This window comes from Sus scrofa, chromosome 7, assembly GCF_054392235.1.
Source record: "Sus scrofa isolate SSC_HxYL_T2T_F1_AM1 chromosome 7, Sscrofa_HxYL_maternal_Yorkshire_Landrace_v2.0, whole genome shotgun sequence".
In the NCBI taxonomy this organism is placed as follows: domain Eukaryota; kingdom Metazoa; phylum Chordata; class Mammalia; order Artiodactyla; family Suidae; genus Sus; species Sus scrofa.
The window spans coordinates 104,371,959-104,383,575 of NC_139389.1; the positions used below are offsets into that span (position 1 = coordinate 104,371,959).

The 11,617-nt window shown below is 49.6% G+C and overlaps 1 protein-coding gene across 8 annotated transcripts in view; it reads left to right on the forward strand.

The window, feature by feature from the left end:
- Positions 1 to 11,617, forward strand: part of SUSD6 (sushi domain containing 6) — a 90,472-nt gene that overhangs the window by 39,622 nt on the left and 39,233 nt on the right. For 5 of the 8 annotated variants that reach the window (XM_001926947.6, XM_013978303.3, XM_084969584.1 and 2 more), the window contains exon 2: positions 2,692 to 2,894. In XM_001926947.6, the coding sequence (XP_001926982.1) occupies positions 2,774 to 2,894 (121 nt within the window). In that variant the 5' untranslated portion in view covers positions 2,692 to 2,773. Of the gene's footprint in view, positions 1 to 2,691; positions 2,895 to 6,232; positions 6,344 to 11,617 lie in introns of all 8 variants that reach the window. The other 3 variants (XM_084969580.1, XM_084969581.1, XM_084969582.1) reach the window with 1 other exon arrangement.

Consider the following 11,617-nt stretch of genomic DNA (forward strand, 5'->3'; position numbering starts at 1 on the left):
TGTGCATCAATTCCAGAGAGAGATTTTCAGTGTGTACAGGGGTGTGAGTGTGTTTAAAAACACATGCATACACACAAACGGTTTTCCTCACATAGGAACTTTGGAAGCCATTCCATAGTAGTACAGACTGAGCCCCCAGTTCTTTTTAAACCACTGCATGTTATTCTGTTATATGGGTGTGTGGTCAGTTATTTCACTCAGTCCCCTTTCAGTATGTTTCCAGTATAAATAATGCACTGAATATCCTGCGTGTGTATCATTGAATACATGTGATTCCTCAAGACAGATTATAGCAACAGAATCGATGGGTCAGAGAATATGAGCATTTGGGGGACAGATATTGTCACATTGTCCTCTAGAGAGCTCTATATACCGTATTATAAAATACTAAATGTAAGGGTCTTTACCGCATGGTAACCACCCCCGCCCCATGCCAGTCCTCCAAAATCCTTGCCAGAGTGATCTTCCTAAATGAATTTGGTGTTATAACTTTCCTATTTATAATCCTTGTAAGCGCTGCATGGTTTTCTGGATAGAGTTTTAACTTAGTCTAGCCCCTGCCTCTAACATCTACCAGGAGTGCTCTGTCCCCACTGCTCCGATCCACTTGAACTTGGCGTCTCCAGTTCCTTTTCCACTAGGCACATCCTTGAGCAGTCTGTTTGGCATCACCTCTTCTGCGTGATCTTTCCTGATCCCCTCCACTTGTCCGCCAAACACTGAACGCCACCCTCACCTGGCCTTGTGCGTTCATTGCAGAGGTATTTGTTGTGCACGTGCTGTGACGTGGCACCAGCAGGTGTCATCCTCAATAAGCCACTGGTTTTTGCCTCGAGGGGATGATGACTGCCTGGTCGGGTTACCTGCTGTGGCTGCATGTACACCATTGCTGCCTGGCTGGTGGCCCTGGGCACATCCTTTAACACTTTGGACCTTAGTTTTGGCATCCGTCAAAAGAGGAGGTGAAGCCTGGTGACCTCCAAGATCCCTGGTGCTCAGATCTTCTTAATAATCAGGACGGCAATAGCAGCTGGTGTTTTCTGAGGTCTTGCAAAGTACCAGGCACTGTGTCAGGCACTTTGTGATCCTAATCCTTACATCAACACTATGAAGATGGTGTAGTGCATTCCTATTGCTGTTTGCAGTAACTCTCTTCAGAAGGGTTGCATAGCCCTGTCTCCATTTTACAGATGAGAAGACTGAGGCCAAGAGAGTAATTTGGCTACAAGGTCATAAAAGAGGAAACAGATTTGAATTCTGGCATTCTGACCCTATCATTCTTAGCGACATAAATGTTGACACATTCCACACATTTACACACCCATGGTTTTGGGTACTGTTTTGGGTCACTCACAGACTCCCCCACCAGACCTCTCCATGAACCATGCCTGTTCTCTAGCTGTAAAGGCTCAAGGTGGAGTCTGGGTAAAAGCTGGGGACGGAAGACTGCTAGTCATAACTATTTGGTGGTAGTGGAAAAGGACCTAGTGGCTAGCTCTGCTCTCAACCCCCTGGCTCATATTCATTGAAGACCCTCATAGATGGTTTTACTTTGGACTGAGATCATTCCTATTGCTGTTTGCAGTAACTCTCTTCAGAAGGGTTGCATAGCCCTGCGTCCAGCCTTCATACATGGGTTAAAATCAGGTCTGGGTGACATCCCCGGCCAAGTCTCAGGGACCTCCTTTATTAGGGTTGCAGATGGCAGGCTCCCGTACCCGTTTCCATAAAGCCTTAGTGGAGAAGGAGGTGTGTATGGAATTTAAAACGAAAGTGTAACCTTATTAATTGGAATACCTGTTATAAACTAGAATAAGTGAAATCAAATGCGTTAACTAAAATACAGTAGGCCTATATCATGATATATTGTCATTCCTTCTACTTCTCTGAAGACAAGTAGAAAAAAATCCTTAAAAGTCTTGATCCCTAGTTTTTGTTTTGTTTTGTTTTGTTTTGTTTTGTTTTGTTTTAAGATATTGATTCCTATTTTTCTGAAGTCTTTGTCTGAGCTAGAGTGGGTGGTGGGGCTGATGAACAGTTATAACCCGTTCTCCCCTCAGTCACTGTCAAGTACAGCCAACACATGTGGCCTCTGGGGTCGCAGGTGTGCTGGGTGAGCCTTGATTAATTAGTCCATTTTTGAAATTCGTGGCTGTCGAGTCAGAGCAGATCCTCAGGGCTCATCCAGCCTCTGGTGATTGAGCAGGCCAAGCCAGGGGCCCTTGGCTCCCGCTGCTGCATTCCTTCTCTAGGCGGTGCATCTCTCCCTTTAAGACACGTGTCCTCTATTTTTTTTTTTTTTACTATTTGGTTAGTTGAACTTGCTCTGAGTCCAGTGGCAAAGGCAAAGCCAGACTCTGGTGTAGCAGCTCTCTGTCAGCAGCTGTCTCTCTCATCCTCTTTGCTGGAGCCTCCAAGGCAGGCAGCAGGGCAGAGCTGTAGCAGTTTCTGAAAGCTCTGCTCAGCCTGGCCTTCTCCATCTCTGTGTCCTGCTGCAAGGATCTGGCTCCTGGATGCTGACGCTGGTGGCAGCTTGCTGTAGGCCCTGGCATTTCCCCAGGGAGGAGTTGAAAAGCCACTTGTGTGCTTGTCTCTTCTCCGGGCAGCAAAAATTCAGTTGCTAGAATTCTTTCAACTTGGCGTGTCATATGGCTTCCTTACCTTATGTCCTTGTTTTTTATTTTTTTGTAGGTGAATCTACCCTGGGCTGACTTCAGAGTTCTTACTTCTGGCTTTTAATTTTTTTTTTTTAAATAACTTGCACGGATAAAAGATGTGCCATGGCAGGATAGCACCAAAGAGCACCTCAGCGTTTGCCTCGGCCTCTGTAGGACATGGAGTCTTCCTTCGGCTGGTGATTCTCAGCACCCTCCTTGGAGACGGACTTGCCTCAGGTGAGTCCCAGCCAGCCTTCTGTGGTGGGGGGGACCGGCGGGCAGGCGGTGGGGGGCAGCCTCAACACCATCCTTTCTCCCGAAGGCTGGCAGAGGGGATTCCGTGTCTGTGCTGGAGCAGTTGCCAAGGGAGCGGAGGGTGGGGGCTTCTGTGCTGTGATAGAGCAGGGAGCCAGCCAGAGGGCTTTGTGCAGGAACCTGCTGGGGATGACATTGTCACCTCCTCCCCCAGCGGTCATCATGGGCAGGACGGAGGTGTAGAAGTCAGAGTGTGATGTGCAGGTAAGGGTGCGGGCCTTGGGCTCAAACAGCCGTGTTCAGAGCCCTGACCTTCTGCTTGCCGGCTCTGTGACCTGGAGCGAGTCTCTATCACTGTAAGCCTCAGTTCCCTCACCTGTGCTGTGATGGCAAAGTTGAGTAATTGTGACACAGACCGTGTGCCCCCCCCACCCGAGCCCCAGATATTTAGACTTTAAAATATTTGGCCCTTTATAGAAGAGGTTTGCCACCTTACCCTCAGCCCAGAATGAACGGTGCTCAATACGAGTGCACATGAGTGGAGTGGCTGTCGGAATGGGAAAGAAGGACTGGGCAGGGCTAGGACGGACTTCAGAGGCTGTGCACCTGCCCAGGGTCTCAGGGCCAGCTCGTGGCAGGGCAGGACCAGAACCTCGCCTAGTGCCTGGTGCGCTACTACCACCACCGTCCTTTTCCGGGGCTCTGCTGGGGCAGCGTCTTGGCGTGTTACTTGGCAGTGTTCGGGCAGAGCGTCTGTCTTCATGTCTGAAGGCCTTGGCCTCTTGAGCTTCATTAAACCATCCCCCCGTTCCTCCACTCTCTTTTATGGGCTTCCTCCTTCCCTCTTCCCATCCCCCACCCCATTTTCCATCTACCCACACCTTCCCAACTTTCCGTCCAGGGTCTGAAATCAATTATCAGGGACTGATGGTTCCAGACTGGCTGGATAAAGGGATTATTATTCTCCAGTATGGAAAAATATATGGCTCTAGTGTGGGCTCAGACCAGGATGGGAAAGTTGGCTGTGTCGTTTTTTATTTCCTCCCCATCTACAAAGAATCCTTCCTCCCCTGCCACCCCCACCCCCCACCCCTGCCCAGTCTTTTACTCCCCATAAAACACATGTACTGGCACAGAGCAGGGTGCAGGCAGGGGAAGGGGGTTCACCATTACTTAGATTCAGGGCACCACGTTGTGATGTTTTTCCCTCTCTCCGGAATGGCTTCTTGGGGGAGGCGCCCACACCTTGGCCTGAAACCCAGAGCACACCTGTATGGCCGTGCCTGCCATGAGCAGCTTGCCAAGCAAGCTTGCCAAGAAACCAAGACTCTCAGTCGAGGAGAGGCACTTCAGGTCAGGAAAGGTCTCCTGTTCCTCTCTCTGCATTTCTTACCTGCTCCTGTGGTTGCCCCTGAAGACTCCTTCCAGAGGTGTTTTTCAGTGGGGTGCCTGTTACGCAGTGAGCTCTTGTAGACCTTGCATATGCTCGTGTGTCCTCGCACATTCCTAACTGTGAGAATCCCACTGGGTACGGGTCAGCGAACATCCTCCGGGTGGGAGGTGGGGGGCATTTGCACAGTTTCTGGGCGTAAATACTGCCCCTAGTCTTGGTCATAATTGCTCAGGTTTAGAAGAAAAGAATCATGTGTGAAGAGGCACTTGAGAGTTCTGGGATGAAGTTCTAGGTAAAGTTACCTATGTCCTGTTCAGGGATCAATTTTCCATCCTGGTTCCTCTTATCTGCAGCTCAGGATTTGTGTTTATGACAGAGAAGGGGTTACAGAAAGCATTCAGTTCAGCTTCTCCCTTGGTCATACCTTGAGCAGAGATGTAGAGAATTATTGAAAGTTCCCTTTGTAAGAGTGGCAAAAGGGCAGTTCCCACTGTGGCTCAGCAGAAATATCCATGAGGATGCAGGTCAATCCCTGGCCTCACTCAGTGGGTTAAGGATCCAGTGTTGCAGCAAGCAGCGGTTTAGATTGCAGACGTGGCTCAGATCCAGTGTTGCTGTGGCTGGGGCTCCCATTCGAGCCCTAGGACCTGCAGTCCTAAAAAAAAAGAGTGGCCAAAGGAAGCCTATCTTATTCTTCACACTTGGTCGCCTGCAGGGGAAGACCAGATTTAAAAACAAGATCTGTGTTCATACCACGCAACTTGCCTTTCTTGGACTGGGGAAGAATTAGGATCCCAAACCGTCTTGCAGCCTCTCCCAGGTCTCTCTACCTGATCTTAAGAAACTTGCTCTGTGTATGACTTTAGGTAAATCATTTGACCTCTTTGTGTCTCCTGTAAAACAGAAGTAAGATACTTAAGGGTGTTAGGTCAGTGTTACATAGACTAATAAAAATGATGGGGAGGCACTCGTCATATAACATGTGCAGTGTAATTCCTAAGTAATAATAACAAGGATGGTATGTGACCTACTGTTGAGTCATGCTGGGCAGGGGACTTCATGCAGGTGACATCTCTGCTGTCTTTGAAAAACAAAACTGGAGGAGTTCCCAGTGTGGCTTAGTGGTTAACGAACCTGACTAGCATCCATGAGGACGAGGTTCGATCCCTGGCCTCGCTCAATGGGTTAAGGATCCGGCGTTGCCGTGAGCTGTGGTGTAGGTCGAGGTGCAGATCTGGCATTGCTGTGGCTGTGGCGTAGGCTGGCAGCTGTATCTCCGATTAGAACCCTAGCCTGGGAACCTCCACATGCCTTGGGTGTGGCCCTAAAAAACAAAAAAACAAAAAAACAAACAAACAAAAAAAAACTGGAGAGGAGTTCCCATGTGGCTCAGCTGGTTAAGGATCTGGTGTTGTCACAGCAGTGGCTCGGGTTGTTGCTGTGGCATGGGTTCGATCCTTGGCCCAGGAACTTCCACATGCTGCAGGCACAGCTAAAAGAAAAAAACCCACAAAAAAACATACCCAAACTCTGGAGTCATTTATTGGGTTCGGGATGAGAGATTAGGAGGAAATGTCAAACTTGAAGAGTTGAGGAAGGATCCCCCTTTTGCCTCCCATCATCTGCTTAGTTGGGTGATCTTAACCCAGCTACCTTGCTGACTCATGTAAAAAGCTTTTAATTTTCGCTCGCTCCCTATTCTGAGCATATTTATTGAAAAAACTCGGTATCTTACTTGTTTCTGATGTTTTCCCCTTTAAGATATTGCCATGACACTCAGGGGGCCACAAGCACCTAAAGCAGGGCAGGCAGCCACTTGAGTTTCGGTGTGGCTGAGTGAGAAAGCCAGGCGGCTAGTGTTTACTGAAGACAGAAAACGTTGAGAACGAGCCTCTCAGGGGAATGGTGTGTCTTTGGCCTTTAACAGGGCTGTGGCAAAGAGCTATTGGCAGGTGGCCCTGGCTCACCTCACCATCTCTGAAAGGACCTGGAGTCAGAGATAACACACAACACACGCTGAGCTGGGAAGAGAGGACAGGTAAGGAAACAATGTGTATGGAGCATCATGTATGTGTCAGACTCAGTGGTATCACATTTTAAAGCTCTCAGAATGCCTTTGAACTGGATGGTCATGTAACTGCTTCACAAATGAGAAACTGAGGCAGAGGGAAGCTAGGTAACCTGCTCAGAGACCAACAGTTGGTAGGTGGTGAAGCTGTCGGGGTTTGTGCTCAGCCTGTCTGACCCTGTTGCCATGCTCTGCCGAGACCCATACCACGTGTGCTGCGTGGCAGGCTTCTCTGAGACCTGTTTCTTGTGGGTGCTCTATTGGGGCATTCAGATCAACCTTCAGAGGATTATTTTGACAGAGGAAGAAAGACACCGTCTGTCTTCTTCCCCGGATAAAGGGTACAGGAGTCATCCCTGGGTTGCCCTGTTTCCCTTTGTGGTTGTTTCTGTTCTCATCTACAGTGGCGCTTGGTTGTTTGGGTCCTGGTTTAGGCACACGGTTTACCAAGGCAGGTCTATTCTTGGAAGGGAACAATAGGGACCACAGCAAATTGTTTGCTAAATGAGGCTGTAGTTCCCAAAACATCCGCAGAGCATCTTCCTGTCAGCTGCAAACCCTGCTGACGACGTGATGTAATCTCTCCAGGGTGCAATTACCTGTGACTATAAAAACACTTGGGGGTTGTGGGAGGAGGCTGGGTGGGTCATTATCGAGCTTGCTGAACCCTGGCGTCATGAAAAGACGTTGAGAAATTACCCTCTGCAGGCTGATTGTTGTGCCATGTTTAGAACATTACCAGTGCGTGGCACGAACTTTGCCCCGTAACTTTCCAACAAAAGAAACCAGGAGTCTACCAAACTGAACACCTGAGTGGCTCTCTTCTGGGTTAAAGCCCTCATTAAACACAGATTACACCTACCAAACAAAAGTGCCCCATTCCCCTAGCCTTAATTGCAAGTTTAGAGGTTGTCCTTCCCTGCCTAACTTTTTCTGCAAAAGGGGGTCACACAAACAAGCTAGGATTAGCATTCAGAGTCTTTAATTATTCTCGGTAGGTTTGCGGATGAATTCTTTCACCAGCTCTTACCCCCCACTGGGAGATTCTTTCCTCGGTGTCACCCTAGCAATGGGAGCCTGCAGAGGGTGTGAGCAGCCCTCCCATCCGGGTGGCTGGTGCTGGAGTAGCTGGCTGGCTGGACTGTGGCCAGATCAGGAGTGACCTTGGCCTGCCTTGTGTTTGGTTTTGGGGCCCGGAGGGACAGCGGTGTTTATTTTTTATTTTTTGTCATTTTAGGGCCGCACCCACGGCATATGGAGGTTCCCAGGCTAGGGGTCCAGTGGGAGCTACAGCTGCTGGCCTGCACCACAGCCACAGCCACGATCCAAGCTGCATCTGTTACCTACACCACAGCTCACGGCAACACCAGATCCTTAACCCACTGAGCGAGGCCAGGGATTGAGCCTGAAACCTCATGGTTCCTAGTTGGATTCGTTAACCACTGAGCCACGATGGGAACTCCAAGGACAGTGGTGTTTAGAGACAACTTTTCCATGGTGCGGTGTGAACGGGAGGGGTGCAGGCTGCTGGTTTCCTCCGGCCCCGTTCACCTGCCTCACCTTTGGCCAACCTAAAGCCTGAGCTCTGAAGTCACTGGAAGATGAGAATGAATACTGCCTCCACTCCTCCCTACCCATATGAACCGTAAATAATCTGCCTGCCTTCGCTGTCTCTGTTTCCTTAGAAAAGGGAAGACAGTGGGTGATCCTGCTTCATAAGATTGTTGTGAGGATTAAATAAGAGAGACTGTGTGATGCACTTAGAGGATTGCCTGGCATACAGAGAAGTAATTCCCAGGCTCGAAGACCAGATTTGAGCACCACTGATGCCGGCCTACACTTCTGACAGCACGGCTGACTAGCTCAGTTTGGAAGGTGCTCCTTATTTCTTCCATGTGTCTTGGATTTTGTCGGGTTCAGTTCAGTTCATACTGAGCTAAATACGTACTGCATGAGTTCCTTGTAGTCCACAAGTCCCTACTTCTCGAATGCCACATGTTGGCATCCCACATGTGAAGACAGGTAGAAAAGAGCAGCAGTGCCCCTTTGTGATGTTGGTGCCCAGAAACCAGCGGGGTGGCCTCACAGTAAGCCCTTTCCTTCAGCGAGGCTCAGAGCTGGGGTTCCTCATGGCTGCTTTGTGTTCGGAACTTGCAGAGTTATGTTTGAAACCTTATAAAACTGAGAAGGCCAAGGGTCTGTTCTTTTAAAGACATATTTCATGTCCTTAGCACAGTGATGTGATTAAAGGATTACATTTTATTTTTATTTTTTTGTGTTGTTCGTCTTCTGGGGGCTGCACCCATGGCATTTGGAGGTTCCCAGGCTAGAGGTCGAATTGGGGCTGTAGTTGCCGGCCTACACCACAGCCATAGCAACGTGGGATCTGAGCCATGTCTGCTACCTGCACCACAGCTCAGGGCAACGCGCTGGACCCTTAACCCGCTGAATGAGGCCAGGGATCGAACCTATGTCCTCATGGATGCTTGTCAGATTCGTTTCCACTGAGCCATGATGGGAACTCCTGAAGGATTACATTTTTTAAAGGATTCCTGAACAACTCAGGGAGAATACGACATTAGACTTAAAAAAAAGAATTCTCTTCTTATCTCTCTATTCAGTAGGCCTTTTGCCTCCTCCTCCTTTCTTAGCTCTTTTTTTTTTTTTTTTTTTTTTTTTTTTTTTGGTCTTTTTGTCTTTGTTGCTATTTCTTGGGCCACTCCCTCGGCATATGGAGGTTCCCAGGCTAGGGGTCAAATCGGAGCTGTAGCCACCGGCCTACGCCAGAGCCACAGCAATGCTGGATCCGAGCCGCGTCTGCAGTCTACACCACAGCTCACGGCAACGCCGGATCGTTAACCCACTGAGCAAGGCCGGGGACCGAACCCGCAACCTCATGGTTCCTAGTCGGATTCGTTAACCACTGCACCACGACGGGAACTCCTCTTAGCTCTTATTTGACAGCCTTTCCTCTCATAAGAGCCTTTTCCTACCTGGATTCACTTGCTTCCCCAGGGACGAGGTTTTCCCCTTATTTGACTTCTTGGTTTTGCCAGTAGCCAGATCTTTTAAAAGTACACCTGTTTAATCATTCGAAATTCTGGGAAGTATTGCGGGAAAGATCAACAGATGATTCTCTTCAAGGTTTCTTCTCTGCACAGCTTTTTTTTCTTTTCAGATTCACAAAAGTATTTTTGGTGTGTTAGTCAAGGAAGGGAAATGTGTTTCAGGAAGCATGGCCAAGTACACGCAGGGTGATAAAATAATTCTGCTCTGGCCTTTGTTATTCTGAGGAACAGGCGACACTTTATGAAATACAGAGGGCGTGACGGTCCGCTCTTCATGTGTAGTGGACACGTGTCTCCCCGGGAGAGGGCGGGACCTGTGTGTCTACTGTCGCTGGCTTGAGTTCTGACAGTTTGGCCTTATTGACTCTGGCAGTGGTGGGAGGCACAAGAGAATGTCGTTGGGATTGTCACCACCAGACGGGGACTGAGTGGGCGTGGGGAGCTCCCTGTCAGTATTCGAGAGCACTGGTCTTGGCACAGCAAAGTGTGGGGGCCAACGTGAGTGGAGCCGCGGGTGTTTCTGCTTCGCAGTTGACCTCATTACGCCGGAGGCCAGATTGCAAAGGACCCGGTGGTGTCTTGAGCCAGTGCAGCTCCGCTCAGGCTCCTGATAACCATGTGTGGTGGCTCAGCATTGCTAATTAATGGCCCAGGAAGCTCGCCGGTGACGTCAGTAGGCTGTGTGGCTCTCGGCTTTATGCCCTTCACACAATAGCCCCCTTCAGTCTCTGATTTTTGAGGTCTTCCACTTGATCTTAGTTCATGTTCTTTGTTCTTGGTTTTGTAAGTGTTTGCACACAAGCCTCTTGAAAACAAAGTCCTTTGTACTTCGTTATAACCAGGCCAGTGATTGTGCTGGGGTGGGAGGAGGGGCTTTGCTTCCAGTAGGATTGTGCAGAATGACGGCCCGACCTGTATGTGAGGACAAGCAGGACTAGTGCACAGCCCTGTGCGCAGCAGCCACCTCATCTACTTCCATAGAAGGTTCTGTCCCCTCGGTTCTTGGGAGTGGAGAAGGGTGTGATCGGGTCTTCATGCCCCAGGATGCAGGCGGCGGGGCTGCTCTGAGGAGGGGGGAGCGGGACTGCAGGCTGCCCAGAGAGTTCATCCAGAGCGTGCTAACCTTCAGCCTGAGTGAGGCTCTTTGAACCCAGCGTGGGCCCCCTTAGGTGATGAGGGGGGAAAGGTAGGCTTTCAGTGCCCATGGGAGTGAAGGTCATGTGGAAGAATGCAGGTGACGACCATGCTGGCTCAGAAAATATCCTGACATTGGAGAGGCTCAGGCAAGGAGCTTGTGTGGGTTTGGCTTCCTTCCTCACCCACAGCTTCCTCTGCTTCTGTCCCTAAAGTCAAGGCTAAGAGGACTCCTACTCTGATTTCCCTGAGCAGTAGCACTTCAGACCTAGCCCCATTGTCGTTTCAGTGGTGAGATTCCTGTGGCTGGAATCCCGCCACCTCCCTTTCCTCCCATCCGTCCTTCACGTCATCCTTTGAGATCCATTTCAAAGTCACCTCTGAGACACTACCCACCCCCTTACCACTAGAATTAATGGGGGCTGAAGGAAGGAGAGTAGGCTTTGTGTGTGTTTGTTGATTGGAATTAGCAGGAGCTCCTGGTCTCAGTCCTTTCTCTTGAGACAATGTCAGGAAGTTTTTCCTATGGACAGGATTCCAATTCCCAGAATCTTGACTGTCTTTGACTATTTGAAGGCATAGGACAGCTCAGTAACAAGACTTCTGAGAACTGCAGTTTGGGGAACCTGAATCCTTTGTTCTGCAGATCATGATGCACAAACCCTAATGACCCTGGGTTGCCAGGGTTACTGTGGGACAGATTGGGCTTGGTATTTTCATAAGTGGCATCAACTCATTTAGCAACGGTGTGTTGCTCTAAGGCAAGCAGGGACTACAGCAAGAGATGGGTAAGGCCAGGGAGCACTTTCCGGGGCCAAGTTCTAGACCAGCTCTTGCTGGAAGTTATCCCATGTAGTTTGGTCCTCACAGTAGCCTGTGCAAGGAGAGCAGCCGCAGGCAGGAGACAGTACTCTCGACAAGGAGGAGTGCAGAGGTGATGGCTTAGCCTTCTGACTTATCCGCAGTTACCTGCTGAGCTCCTGCTGACTGCCGTGACCGTGCCAGCGCCAATTCTGTACCACACTTGCTGTGAGCACGGAAG